Below are 15467 nucleotides of genomic sequence, written 5' to 3'. Positions count from 1 at the left end.
CATTTAAAGAATCGAACTTGCTTCAGTAACTCAGATGATACAGCAATTAAGAGGACTAAATGTACAAAAAAAATTATACTATCTGACCAAACGTATCAAGACACCTATATAAATAAGGAATTCACCACTAGATGTCACCAGAGGTGGACGCGCCAATATGAAAGAAGGCAGGGAGTATTATGTCGTCACTATAGAAGCAATAACAACACAATCCATTGCGTGATTAGTGACTTCGAATGTCTGCTAGTCATTGACGTCACCTGAGTAACAGATCAATCAGGGACATTTCAAAGCTTCTAAGGCTGCGCAAATCGACTATTAGTCACATGACTGTGAAGTGGAAATGCTAGGAACAAACACTGGTGAGCCAAAACCAGGCAAACCTCACACAGTGACGGACAAGGCCGGTCGATCATTGCGGAGGATGGCTGTAAAAAAAATAGCATGAAATCATTGGAAGGGAATCATTCGCGAGCTCCAAAATGCTACCAGCATACCAGATAATGAAAAAGTAGGGAGTCAAAAAGAAATGGGTACCACGGCCTAGCAGCTCATCGTAAGTCACATATTCTTGTAGTCATTGCTATGCGACGCTTGAGATAGCGCTGCTGCTGGGCAGTGGATGACTAGAAACGAGTAATTTGGAGTAATGACCCTATGGCAATGCAATGGAGGGGTTTCCGTTTTTCGAATGCCTGGAGAACGTTAACTGTTATCATATGTAGTGTCAAGAGTGAATTACAGAGGAGGTGATGTTACGGTAATGGGGTGTTTATTTTGGTTAGTGAGTGGTTCCTTTACTGCGCTTCAGAAAACAATAAATTCAGACGAATATGGACACATTTGAAAGCCTTGTGTACTGCTTACAATAGAGGACCACTTGGGAGACGATTTGTATCACAGTGACAATGGTCCATATCATAAAGCAGCATCTGTCAGAATGTTTTGCGGACAAGAACATTCTTGAAATACACTGGCCAGCCCAGAAACCCTATCTTAAACCAATGCAACACCTTTGGGGTGACTTGGAACGCTGGCGCCGCTCCAAATCCCAGCGTGCAGCATCACTGCCTTCTCTGGTTTCTGCTCTTGAGGAGTAATTGGCTGTCATCACTCCACAGACTTTCAGAAAACACACTGATAGTGTTCCCAGCAGAGTTCAAGCCATCATAAAGGCAAAGGTTGGGCATACCCCATATTAGTGTCCACTATAGGTGTCCAGATGAGGTGTTATGTTTTGTGGGACTCAACCTGTGTGTTATGAATAGTATGGTCCTATAATACTCTTTTGAGGCATACCGGAAACTAATTTTACATCACTCTGTACCGAGAGACATACTGATTTCTATTTACTGGAAACCCTTCAGTCCAGTTGGTGTATTCTTCCATACTTTTTGATGCTCCTATGGTTGTTTGCTAGTGCCAGTAAGCGGCAGCGCTCGCTTCCGTGTTTTTAGGCCAGTCTGCTGCTGAGTTGGTGAACAGACTGTCGCAGGAGATGCTCGCGCCGCTGGTGATCCGCCCAGACCTGCCCCCGACTCTCACCCTGCCCAACTTCACGTGTCAGGCGGCGATGCGAGCGGACCAGCCGGCCCCTCCTGCAGATGATCTGTCACCGTCATCATCGCCTGCCTTCGCCGTGACCGGCCCCAGCAGCCGATGGACCCTCTGCTGGACTTCTCTTCAGCATGCGCTAGAAGATGTGACCATCGAGTTCCCGAACGTCCCTCGCATCATGTGCAGATCTCACGAAGTCCCTGCCGTCCCCAGCCTCAACGACACCGAGTTCTACTTCGTTCTCCAGTTGGGATCTTCCTCGCGGCTCCTGTGTCGGTTCGCTGGGCTTCCGAAATTTGAATCAGGTATAGTTGTTGCTTATCTGTTTCACCGAGCGATAAGATACTGCATCTTGACGATGTTCTGATGTGATCTCTGTGGTGTTCTTGAGCTATGATTAATTCATGAGTTTATTCGTCCACAGTTAATCTTCACAGTGATACTCGAAAATGTTATACAATGGAGAAACAATTAAACAAGCAATGGACTACTATAGTCAAGTTTAACTTTTATGTTGAAAACAGTACCATTTTTGAGTATACATAGTTGCAAACAAGTTAACAAATAATGTCAAAAAAATCACAAACACACACACACACACTCTATTGTACACATGTCACACACTACACAGAAACACGTGGCTTCAAGACCATTACCACACTTCTGCCTTTGTGTGATGTCGTTCATGTTTTAACACCTCTGTCTGAAAACTGTCACCATCCCTCGAAATGTAGTGTTCAGCATAGAAAAATGGAAGGAGGTCGATTATCATTCGTTACAAATGTGAGGCTTAAGACTTTACAACAAGATGCACTATATATAGGGCATAAAGTATAGAACAACACGGATGTTTGTTAGTAATTTGTGTTAATATATTTATGATCTGTTCTTTGTGTTCTCTAAATAATGCATGACCTTGTAGTATGTGTTACTTAAGAGGTGTGATTTAATGGAAATTTTTTAGTTCAAGATTTTTAACTGTCACCTTGGTTAGTTTATTGCACAGTTTTATTCCATGGTACAAAATGCTGTTTTTTGACTATTTTTCTCTTTAAACGTAAGTACAGCTCTATTTAGATGATTATGGATGCTGCTGTTAATGGAACAATTACTGATGTTCTTGTTAATGTGCATAACAGGTTAGTAAATGTATCCATACCATACAATAGGAACCCATCACAATCACCACATATACGGCGTTTTGTTATTAATCTAGTGGCCTGTTTCTATAGTTTGATCCGTGTTTTGGAGTCCCAAAAATGCTACGAACTTAGTGCATATAAGAATAGTACGGAAGTACAAGGCACTTCCTGTTACATACTATTAACAGGACGCTGAGGGTATAAGAAGGTGACAACATATTACATTCCGTGGGCTGCAGTCCGTAGTTCCTATAAGGAAGGAAAGAGAGGGTAGGGGTGGGGAAGCACTTGCTGAATCATGAAAAGATTCATTGTATAAAGTCCTGCAACCGTTCCACAGGACTGACAGTTGGGGAGCTTAGGTTGGAAGCACATCTAGGTAACATTCCACAGTCATTTCGAAAAGAAAACGATATTACTGAAAACAAGCAGTCTTCATACCCGTTTTCCTCTGACTAGAGACAACATTGGTTCAAATAGATCAATGACTCTTAAGAAAAATAAAACAGGGAGTGTTACACAAATAACGCACAAAAACGTAAGAAAGATCACCGGTACAGAACAAGAGACGATCACACAAAATGTTTAATGAGGTACGGAATAAACGTCATATTCGAAGCAGAGACATAATTATATTCTACCCGGTATGGTGTGGAAAAGGTGTACGGCTCAAGATATAGGAAGATGGTTAGTGTGTAGGAAGTCCTGTGCTGGATATTGAGGAAACGTCACTGAGTGATTCTGAGGCAACTATAGAGGGTAAGCACATGAAGTAAAACTGTCGTTGACCCGAAACTGGTGTGAACAACGCAATGGTTTCCTAGGCACGGTCCTACTGAAGATGCATTCCTGCGACCTTTAACCTCTTCACTTTTGAGATTAAACAAATTCACAGGAAACTTTCCTTTTCACATTTTCGAACAAAATATTTAGAATTTTTTTTTAATGATCTATTAAGGTATAAATGGAAGGCCACGTGTGTGCACCACCAGCCCCATTTATCGTGAAAACTTACTAGCCTTGTCTTTGTATCTTCTCTTCATGTTACAGTAAAATATTTATTCTATTTGAAATAGTCGACTGCATACGCTAACATACAGAGAAAATAGGTTTCTTAATGTGATTATTCTTGAAATATCTGATTTCCAATAAAGGTTTTGTTGATGCTCTGAAACAGCTCCATATATGCAAGGAAATCAGTATCACACAATAATTTCTGGCAAGTAATAATTTGCTACTGGCAGTAAAAAAAAATCTTTACTTTTCAGCATAAGCTCTTAAACAATTGTTTTCCAATATATACAAATAGATCTTACATCTGATGCACATGGCTCTTGTTCCTGAACTGTTCCCTGTTCCCTGTACTGTTCCCTGCACTCTCAAACATTTTTCGCTCATTGTCAAACCCAACTTCTGCAGTTGGCTGCAAAAGAGCTCTTCTTAGCTATTTATTCACATTTTATACAGCGTCTGCATCTTCACTGACAGAGAAATTCATAGTGCCCACAGCTCGTGGCCTAGTGACTAGCGTTGCTGCTTCGTGGGGTCCCGGGTTCGATCCCCGGCCATGTGGGGGATTTTCTCTGCCAAGGGACTGAGTGTTTGTGTTGTGCTCATCATTTCATCATCATTCGTAAACGTGGCTACATTGGACTGTGTAAAGAGTGGGACTTTTTATGGGCGCTGATGAGCGCGCAGTTGAGCGCACCACAAACCAAACATCATGATGATGATCATCATCATCCCTTCGCTTAGCAACTAGCATGACATATTTGTAAATCATTATAACATTGTCAATCGCTGACAGTCCTTTTCTTTGCCGGCCGCGGTGGCCGTGTGGTTCTAGGCGCTTCAGTCCGGAACCGCGTGACTGCTACGGTCGCTGGTTCGAATCCTGCCTCGGGCAGGGATGTGTGTGGTGTCCTTAGGTTAGTTAGGTTTAAGTAGTCCTACGTTCTAGGGGACTGATGACCTCAGCAGTTGAGTCCCATAGTGCTCAGAGCCATTTGAACCATTTTTGAACCTTTTCTTTATCTACTTGACTGATTTAACACTCTCTGTTCAGAATGGTTCAAATGGCTCTAAGCACTATGGGACCTAACATCTGAGGTCATTAGTCCCCTAGACTTAGAACTACTTAAACCTAACTAACCGAAGGACATCACACACATCCATGCCCGAGGCAGGATTCGAACCTGCGACCGTAGCAGCAGCGTGGTTCCGGACTGAGGCGCCTAGAACCGCTCGACCGCAGCGGCCGGCCACTATCTGTGATACGTCACCCAACAATTGACAATTACGTGGTCTATAAAATGATTAAAAATCCATACCGGCTATTTTCCTGTGCGGATGTAACATCTGTAATACGATGAAAATCTGTCACATAGAGAAACATCGCCCATGTTTTCATTATAGAGTTTCATTACCATTGGTTGTGGAACATCTAACTACATTCCACGTACGAAAATCCTCAGAAAGTGTGTAATTTCACAGTAATGAAATGAATTTAAGCAGATGTGAACTAATGCTCATAATCTAGAATAGTCGGCGAATTCTGTATAAAAACACATATTTTCAGTCAAACCTTTAGGGATATTAATTATTTATAAACCCTTCTGTTTTGTTGAAGCAGCCATTTTCAATGTATGACACGAATTGTTATTTGCAGGATGCCACGTTCTATTGTTAAACTAAGAACTAGGAGGTCCACTCTAATGGACCAACGTTCTATAAGCGGAAAAATCCGCGTATTTGTGGAGAAAAAAATGAACCAAGGTCCTCATTTACGTCCTCGTTTACAAGGGCGTCTGCAGATTAGCATGGGTTCCGAATCAAGGTTCAATTAGATATACACTGAAGAACCAGAGGAACTGGTATACCTGCCTAATATCGCGTAGAGCCGCCGCGAGCATGCAGAAGTGCCGAAACACGACGTGGCATGGACCCGACTAAAGTCTGAAGTAATGCTGGAGGGAATTTGGTGACACAATACGCAATAACCAATGTCTCTTTCTCTATTTGTGAATTGTTACGCGGAAGTTTGGACAACACTTTTGATGCGAAAGCAAGAGGCCTGTCTTTATCACCAATTCTGTGCGAAAGCAGTGCACCGATTCCGCAAGAGCAAGTGTCAACTTGCAAAACAACATTGGCGACGAGGAGATCAACGGATCCCATCCTCGTCGCCAATGTTGTGTACTGTCTACTCGTCTAATATAGGGTGCCTAGGAAACCTGCTTTCCCGGATCGCTAGACAAGAATTCAAGCAAATCGTATTAACGAATTTTATTTATAGGAAATTAATGATCATACTTAACTTTGAGACATTACAATGCTGTGGGGGGATGGGGTGAAAAGGGTACATAACCCTAAAATCTAGGCTGCCCTGCATTACTTGTATATTATGTGGGTAGTTTGAGGATGTGTTCCAAAGGACATATATCCAGATGGGCTCAGCTGAGCGTAGAGAGAGGTATGGAGGCGATCGATAGATGTAGATGGACAGAGAGAGGTGGGTGTAGAAGATGGACAGTGTGTGAGAGAGAGAGGGGGGGGGGGGGAGAGGAGGACATGGGCCAACAGAGTGGGACAGTAGATGTACAGGTAGAGATGGAAAGGTGATATGGACATAAAGAGGAGGGAGGGGTTGACAAGTAGACAGAGAGGAGGGAGGAGAAGATGGACAGAAAGAGGTGAAGTAGGAGATGGTGAGAGAGAGGGGCCAGAAGGACTCAGTCAGAAAAAGGAGGGAGGAGAAGATGGACAGAGAGATGAGAGAAGAAATGAATAGAAAGGGAGTAGGAGGAGAAAGAGATGGTGAAAGAGATGTGTCAAAATATGTGCCATGCACAGTGAAAGCATGGGTGAAAGTCTAGTATGTCTATATATTTATAAAAATAGTTTAGTGTATGTATGTTCCACACCTCCTCCTAGAACACGGGATCAATTTCAACCAAACTTGTTATACATATAACTTATTATCTGGAAAGAACTACTCTGGTGGTAATAACCGCCCACCCTCATAAGGACGGGAGTTGGTGAAAAGGAGGTAATATCTATATTACTAAACGGTTAACTCAGATCATTATTCGTGGTGCACAGTTCCAGCTGCAGGTTGCATACATTGGCCTACAAATTTATACTTTACTATTGTTCCATATTAGGTGATCCTATTGATTTTTGATATCCTAAGTTCAGAAATGCTAACCGTTTCCCCATATCACTTGAGGCATTTCCAGGAAGGAATGATGACGACCTAGAAAATTCATGCTAAACACATATATTCGATAAAGCTTTAACAATAATAATAATAATACATGTTAAAACAAGATACTCCTAACATAACAATGGAGTATTGTGTTCTGTAGAACTGATACAAAGCATAGATATTAAGTCTCTTCCCTTTCGAGAGCAGTGTGCTGACCACATGACCCTCCACACCCGCATCCAGTGACGGCTGTGGGCTGTTCGGTGGATAAAGTGAAGCTCGGACGTACAGAGTTTTTCCCCTTCAAATCTCCGTCGCTTTTTCTTCTTTATTGTACCTGAAGGCACTGCATGGGGAGCTTTCAGCAGCAGTCAATTGCCATTCTATCATTACATCGACCCTTTTACTTCCGTTGCAGTTATTTAATGTCTTGATGGAACCATTCTCCTTGTCCCCCACTCATAACACCATGATTTTCAGGAAAGCAGTTGACGCTGAAGTTCATAATATGCAGCTTAAAGCTCACTGAGGCATCCATTACTTTGAAATTAACCAGCACGTTTCTATGCTCTTGTAATGAAGATCTTTGCAGTTGCCGAGAAAACCTGTGTCAATTTCTTTAAGGAATATATGGGAATGCAGGCTTTCTTGGTGAATCTCGATGATGAAGTCTTCTCGGGTTGTCAGTTGAGTCAAAGTGTCGTTCTGCGGCAACATTTCGACAGGCCTGAAGATGATGAGTAGGAAACTTATCGAAACGTTGCCGCAGAACGACACCTTGATTCGGCTGACGACCCGAGAAAACTTCATCTCAGTTTAAAGAATATCTAACATGGTCTTTAAATTTCATCCATTTTATCTTCGTTAATTAGTTTCTGATCGTCAGACCCAACGAAAACCGCTTATTTCATCTTAGCTTCTGATAGCTGCGATAATTCACTCATCACTTATTTGAAAGCGTCACCATCTTTTGGTAGGACGTTTATAATTCCATAGCATAAAATTTTGTGAGAAGTCGAGGCAGAAGATATTTTTTTGGAATCCGCCAAAGAATCGAACAGTACTCTATTCTCTTCAACGTTTGTCGCACTAATTGGCAAGATTTTCTAATGTCAGTGCTTGTCTTTTGCAAGGCTGCCCCATTCCTATTGGAAGCAGACGTATTTGGCACAGCCACCATCCTGACCAAGGATGACAGAGACTTGTTTGAAATCCCCACAAATAGTCAATTCCTATACCTAAGTTTGACCAGGATGAAGGCCAAAGAATCACACTTCTCTTTCAAATGTATTGAATATTCATCAGGTATGGAAGCATATTTGTTCCAATTTTCAACAATACATAAGATCATCGTCATGAAAAAAGTAAGGAAGGAAATCTGTTTTTCTGCTTCTGAATCAACAGAAAAAAAGTTCCAAAGCCCACCATGTCCTTTTCCTATAGTCTAGAGGCTAACAGCTGTGCTACATCTTTTAGGAGTGCCAGGTCTCTGGTCATATCGTTCAATTCGGATGGTGAAAACTATTGTGGCCCACTTCATATCCACATCAGAACTCTCATCCGTCTCAGTAGCAGAAAATGGAAGCACTTCGTCGAAATTATCAGGCGGAAGAGATACAGAAACACCAGATCCGTGAGGCACAGGACGTAACGCAGAATCAAAGATTGGATAACAGATATCCCTATTGGTTTTCCTTCCTCACAACTCGACCACATTCAATGTGGGGCCTACGACTTGCCCCGATTCTCAACCTTTATGCCAAAGTACGTAAAATATGCTTCTTTGAAAACGTATGAAATTGTCCGCTGCTTCGTTTTCGTTAGATGTTTGCCACAGATGTAACAGAAGCGGTCAGAATAATTAATATACCCTCTTGAAGACATGACGTTCGCAAAGAGCCAGGTGGCTTATCAGCCGTTGCTGAAGTTTACGTGAAAAGTTATGTGTAAAGCAAACATAGACCTTGAAATTACATTATCACGGTAACATGTAGGTGGCAGTATAATAGACGTTACAATGAAACATTTTTTTTGGTGGTAGGTCACATTGCAAACATTCACAAAACAATACTGGCGTCATTATATGGATTAAATTGATACAATTTGCGACACGCTGATAATAGTTTCCACAACGAAATTTTGTCCCAAAACCTGGCAGAAAATCTAAAGCGATTCTGGTCGTATATAAAGTATCCTAGCGGCAAGACACAATCATTGCCTTCTCTGCGCGATAGCAATGGAAATGCTATCGACGACAGTGCTGCTAAAGCGGAGTTACTAAATACAGCCTTCCGAAACTCTTTCATCAAAGAAGACGAAGAATTCGCATGAAGAACAGCTGTCAGGGAAGTCGCAGTTCGTAGTAACTGATAGAAAATCATCGACTTAAATAGAAGTGATTTCTGTCGTTGCCCAAGGTAATGTTACAGGTTCTTTGCCGTTCCTTGTCTATATAAATGATTTAGGAGACAATCTGGGCATCCGTCTTAAGTTGTCTGCAAATGACGCCGTCTTTTATCGCCAAGTGAAGTCATCAGAAGATCAAAACAAATTGCAAAACAATTTAGGGAAGATATGTGAACGGTGCGAAAATTGACCCTAAAAATGGAGAGTGTGAGGTCATCCATATTAAGTGTTAAATGGAATCCGTTAAACTTCGCTTGCAATATAAATCAATCAAATCTAAAGGCCGCAAATTCAACTAAATACCTAGGAATTACAATTACGAACAACTTAATCTAAAAAGAATACATAGAAACTGTGGTGGGGAATGCGAACCGAAGACTGCGATTTATTGTCAGATGGTTTAGTAGAAGCAACATATGCACTAAAGAGATTGCTTGTCCGTCCTGTTTTGGAGTACTGCTTCGCGGTGTGGGATCCCAGATAGGATTAAAGGGGTATATCGAGAAAGTTAAAAGAAAATCAGCATGTTTTGTATTATCGAGAAATAGGGGAGACATGATCTAGAATTTCGGGTGGGTATCATTTAAAACAGCGCATTTTTCGTTACGGCGGGATCTTCTCAAGAAATTCCCATCACCAACTTTCTGCTCCGAATTCGAAAATATTTTGTTGACGCTGCCTTACAAAAGGGAAAACGATCATCATAGTAAAATAAGGGAAATTAGAGCTTCCAGGGAAAGACAGATGTATTCGCTTTTTCCGAGCACTGCTCGAGAGTGGAATAACAGAGAATTATTGTGAAGGTGATTCGATGGAGCCTCTGCCAGGCACTTACGTGTGATCTGTAGTGTGTCAATACAGATGTAGATGTACATTTTGCGTACCTCACCGAAATTCTCATTTTGTGTCAAAATTGTACATGACTGAATATTACCCATTCAGCACCCAAAACTGCCCCAGAAAAACACTCTACCTTTATGGATTTTTTTTTGTCATCAGTCTACTGACTGGTTTGATGCAGCCCGCCACGAATTCCTTTCCTGTGCTAACCTCTTCATCTCAGAGTAGCACTTGCAACCTACGTCCTCAATTATTTGCTTGACGTATTCCAATCTCTGTCTTCCTCTACATTTTTTGCCCTCTACAGCTCCCTCTAGTACCATGGAAGTCATTCTCTCATGTCTTAGCAGATGTCCTATCATCCTGTCCCTTCTCCTTATCAGTGTTGTCCACATATTCCTTTCCTCTCCGATTCTGCATAGAACCTCCTCATTCCTTACCTTATCACTCCACCTAATTTTCAACATTCGTCTATAGCACCACATCTCAAATGCTTCGATTCTCTTCTGTTCCGGTTTTCCCACAGTCCATGTTTCACTACCATACAATGCTGTACTCCAGACGTACATCCTCAGAAATTTCTTCCTCAAATTAAGGCCGGTATTTGATTTTAGTAGACTTCTCTTGGCCAGAAATGCCTTTTTTGCCATAGCGAGTCTGCTTTTGATGTCCTCCTTGCTCCGTCCATCATTGGTTATTTTAATGCCTAGCAGAATTCCTTAACTTCATTGACTTCGTGACCATCAATCCTGATGTTAAGTTTCTCGCTGTTCTCATTTCTATTACTTCTCATTACCTTCGTCTTTCTCCGATTTACTCTCAAACCATATTGTGTACTCATTAGACTGTTCATTCCGTTCAGCGGATCATTTAATTCTTCTTCACTTTCACTCAGGATAGCAATGTCATCAGCGAATCGTATCATTGATATCCTTCCACCTTGTATTTTAATTCCACTCCTGAACCTTTCTTTTATTTCCATCATTACTTCCTCGATGTACAGACTGAAGAGTAGGGGCGGAAGGCTACAGCCTTGTCTTACACCCTTCTTAATATGCGCACTTCGTTCTTGATCGTCCACTCTTATTATTCCCTCTTGGTTGTTGTACATATTGTATATGCCCGTCTCTCCCTATAGCTTACCCCTACTTTTTTCAGAATCTCGAACAGCTTGCATCATTTTATATTGTCGAACGCTTTTTCCAGGTCGACAAAGTGTCTTGATTTTTCTTTAGCCTTGCTTCCATTATTAGCCGTAACGTCAGAATTGCCTCTCACGTCCCTTTACTTTTCCTAAAGCCAAACTGATCGTCACCTAGCGCATTCTCAATTTTCTTTTCCATTCTTCTGTATATTATTCTTGTAAGCAGCTTCGATGCATGAGCTGTTAAGCTGATTGTGCGATAATTCTCGCACTTGTCAGCTCTTGCCGTCTTCGGAATTTTGTGGATGATGCTTTTCCGAAAGTCAGATGGTATGTCGCCAGACTCATATATTCTACACACCAACGTGAATAGTCGTTTTGTCGCCACTTCCCCCAATGATTTTAGAAATTCTGATGGAATGTTATCTATCCCTTCTGCCTTATTTGACCGTAAGTCCTCCAAAGCTCTTTTAAATTCCGATTCTAATACTGGATCCCCTATCTCTTCTAAATCGACTCCTGTTTCTTCTTCTATCACATCAGACAAATCTTCACCCTCATAGAGACTTTCAATGTATTCTTTCCACCTATCTGCTCTCTCCTCTGCATTTAACAGTGGAATTCCCGTTGCACTCTTAATGTTACCACCGTTGCTTTTAATGTCACCAAAGGTTGTTTTGACTTTCCTGTATGCTGAGTCTGTCCTTCCGACAATTATATCTTTTTCGATGTCTTCACATTTTTCCTGCCGCCATTTCGCCTTAGCTTCCCTGCACTTCCTATTTATTTCATTCCTCAGCGACTTGTATTTCTGTATTCCTGATTTTCCCGGAATATGTTTGTACTTCCTCCTTTCATCAATCAACTGAAGTACTTCTTCTGTTACCCATGGTTTCTTCGCAGCTACCTTCTTTATACCTATGTTTTCCTTCCCAACTTATGTGATGGCCCTTTTTAGAGATGTCCATTCCTCTTCAACTGTACTGCCTACTGCGCTATTCCTTATTGCTGTATCTATAGCGTTAGAGAACTTCAAACGTATCTCGTCATTCCTTAGTACTTCCGTATCCCACTTCTTTGCGTATTGATTCTTCCTGACTAATGTCTTGAACTTCAGCCTACTCTTCATCACTACTATATTGTGATCTGAGTCTATATCTGCTCCTGGGTACGCCTTACAGTCCAGTATCTGATTTCGGAATCTCTGTCTGACCATGATGTAATCTAATTGAAATCTTCCCGTATCTCCCGGCCTTTTCCAAGTATACCTCTTCCTCTTGTGATTCTTGAACAGGGTATTCGCTATTACTAGCTGAAACTTGTTACAGAACTCAATTAGTCTTTCTCCTCTTTCATTCCTTGTCCCAAGCCCATATTCTCTTGTAACCTTTTCTTCTACTCCTTCCCCTACAACTGCATTCCAATCGCCCATGACTATTAGATTTTCGTCCCTCTTTACATACTGCATTACCCTTTCAATATCCTCATACACGTCCTCTATCTGTTCATCTTCAGCTTGCAACGTCGGCATGTATACCTGAACTATCGTTGTCGGTGTTGGCCTGCTGTCGATTCTGATTAGAACAACCTGACCACTGAACTGTTCACAGTGACATACCCTTTGCCCTACCTTCCTATTCATAACGAATCCTACACCTGTTATACCATTTTCTGCTGCTGTTGATATTACCCAATACACATCTGACCAGAAATCCTTGTCTTCCTTCCACTTCACTTCACTGACCCCTACTATATCTAGATTGAGCCTTTGCATTTCCCTTTTCAGATTTTCTAGTTTCCCTACCACGTTCAAGCTTCTGACATTCCACGCCCCGACTCGTAGAACGTTATCCTTTCGTTGATTATTCAATCTTTTTCTCATGGTAACCTCCCCCTTGGCAGTCCCCTCCCAGCCGGCCGAAGTGGCCGTGCGGTTAAAGGCGCTGGAGTCTGGAACCGCAAGACCGCTACGGTCGCAGGTTCGAATCCTGCCTCGGGCATGGATGTTTGTGATGTCCTTAGGTTGGTTAGGTTTAACTAGTTCTAAGTTCTAGGGGACTAATGACCTCAGCAGCTGAGTCTCATAGTGCTCAGGGCCATTTTTTTAGTCCCCTCCCAGAGATCCGAATGGGGGACTATTCCGGAATCTTTTGCCAATGGAGAGATCATCACGACACTTCCTCAATTACAGGCCACATGTCCTGTGGATACACGTTACGTGTCTTTAATGCAGTGGTTTCCATTGCCTTCTGCATCCTCATGTCGTTGATCATTGCTGAGTATTCCGCCTTTAGGGGCAATTTCCCACCCCTAGGACAAGAGAGTGCCCTGAACCTCTATCCGCTCCTCCGCCCTCTTTGACAAGGCCGTTGGCAGAATGAGGCTGACTTCTTATGCCGGCCGCCAATGCTGATTATTTATCAAAATTTAGGCAGTGGCGGGGACCGAACACGTTTTGATTATGAATCGAAGACGCTACCCCCTAGACCACGGGTACATCCTTTATGGATACAATGGGAATAATACAGCTATCCAGTTACACGTCAAATGTTTATTCAAGCCTTTACGTAAGTTTCGACAAATGTGCATCTGTCTTCCTCAGAGGACGTAATAATACCTAAAAATAGGATACATTACAACCATTACTTGGAAGTCATACGTGCAGAAAAGAGAAACATCAAAAATTACGTACATTGGAAGTATAAGATCAACTTACGTGTTACATATTGTCAGAGGAGAGAAACGAAGTCATAAAGCTCAGTCAACAGGAAAATGATCCTTGTATAAGAGGCGTTCAAAAAGAAACGAGCCGGAGTCTGGAATGAGCAAACCGGTGACAGGAGGGTGTGTAACGAGATGTGGTTCCGGCCACAGCGTGGAAGTTCACAGCCCGTCGCTAAAGGGCTCGCGTGCTCGTCACGTGACTATACAGCAGAGTGCATCAATCGTCCAATGCTGCCAGTCGCATTGCAGACAGTGAAATAGGGGCATCAACAGAAGAGCAAAGAGGTGTTGTTCGTTTTCTGACAGCGGAACGGACATTCATTGACGAATGTCACAAGTGTACGGCGAACACTTCATGTCCCTTACAAGGGACAAGGCGTAACACAAGCGCTTCAGGGAAGGAAGGGTGTCGTTAGCCGATGATGCACTGTCGTCGGGAGTACCGCATTGCACTACCGATGACATCGTCCAGCTGGTGGATGCGCTAATTACCCAGGACCGCCGAGTGACAGTGAAAGCCACAGCCGCCATGGTCGGATTGAGCGCCGGAAGCGTCCACACCATCATGAAGAACGACTGCACATGCACGAAGTGTGTGCTCAACGTGTGCCCCACAGTCTTCAACCACACCAGGAAGCATTTGGAATGGCCCACTGTCTTGCTCATCTGCAGCGCTATGCTCGGGAAGGGAGTGCGTTCCTGGCACGAGTGGTGGCTGGAGATGATTCATGGTGTCATCACATCGAACCAGAATAAAATGGACAAAGTCTCCAGTGGAAGCATCCAGGATCACCACCAACACCAAAAAAAGCCAAGGCCATCCACACAAGTGCAGGAAAGGTTATGCTGACGTTCTTCTTTGACCAAAATGGCCCCTTTCTGATTCACTTCCTGCAGCACGGGACAACAGTGAACTCCCAGCGTTAATGGCAAACCTTGACCACCCTTCGCCAAGCGATCAAATCAAAACGAACAGGCAGTCTCACCCGTGGGGGCATTCTGATCCACGACAATGCAATGCCTCATACGGCCAACACAGTCGAGGCACTCATGCAGAAATTCAAATGGGAGGTTCTCGGCCACACTCCATACAGTCCGGACCTCTCTCTCTCCCTGTGATTACGTCGTTTTTGGTCCCCTTAAAAAGGCTGCGAGGAGCAAACGTTTCACCTCGTACGACGACGTCCAGCTGTACTTGCGGAACTCGTTAACATCGCAGCCCCAGAAATTTTATGAGACAGCGATTCACCGCCTTGTGTCACAGTGGGACAAATGTCTCAACAGCCAGAGTCAGTACTTCTAAGATACAGGTACTGGGTTCTGTAATTATGCCTCCGGCTCATTTCTTTTTGAACTCCCCTTATAAAATCTAAGGTAGACGTGGATCATACAGACAAACAGACAACTAACGGGACAGAAGTGACAAGCCAACAGGAAACTTACAACA

At 42.8% G+C, this 15467-nt stretch overlaps 1 protein-coding gene across 2 annotated transcripts in view; it reads left to right on the top strand.

Moving 5' to 3' along the window:
• The window catches only part of LOC126203151 (uncharacterized), a 71641-nt gene that overhangs the window by 50692 nt on the left and 5482 nt on the right, over positions 1–15467 (top strand). For both annotated transcript variants that reach the window (XM_049937393.1, XM_049937394.1), the window contains exon 5: positions 1458–1862. In XM_049937393.1, the coding sequence (XP_049793350.1) occupies positions 1458–1862 (405 nt within the window). The remainder of the gene's footprint in view (positions 1–1457; positions 1863–15467) is intronic.

The sequence above is a fragment of the Schistocerca nitens genome, chromosome 9 (genome assembly GCF_023898315.1).
Source record: "Schistocerca nitens isolate TAMUIC-IGC-003100 chromosome 9, iqSchNite1.1, whole genome shotgun sequence".
In the NCBI taxonomy this organism is placed as follows: domain Eukaryota; kingdom Metazoa; phylum Arthropoda; class Insecta; order Orthoptera; family Acrididae; genus Schistocerca; species Schistocerca nitens.
This window is presented reverse-complemented; position numbering and strand designations above follow the sequence as displayed.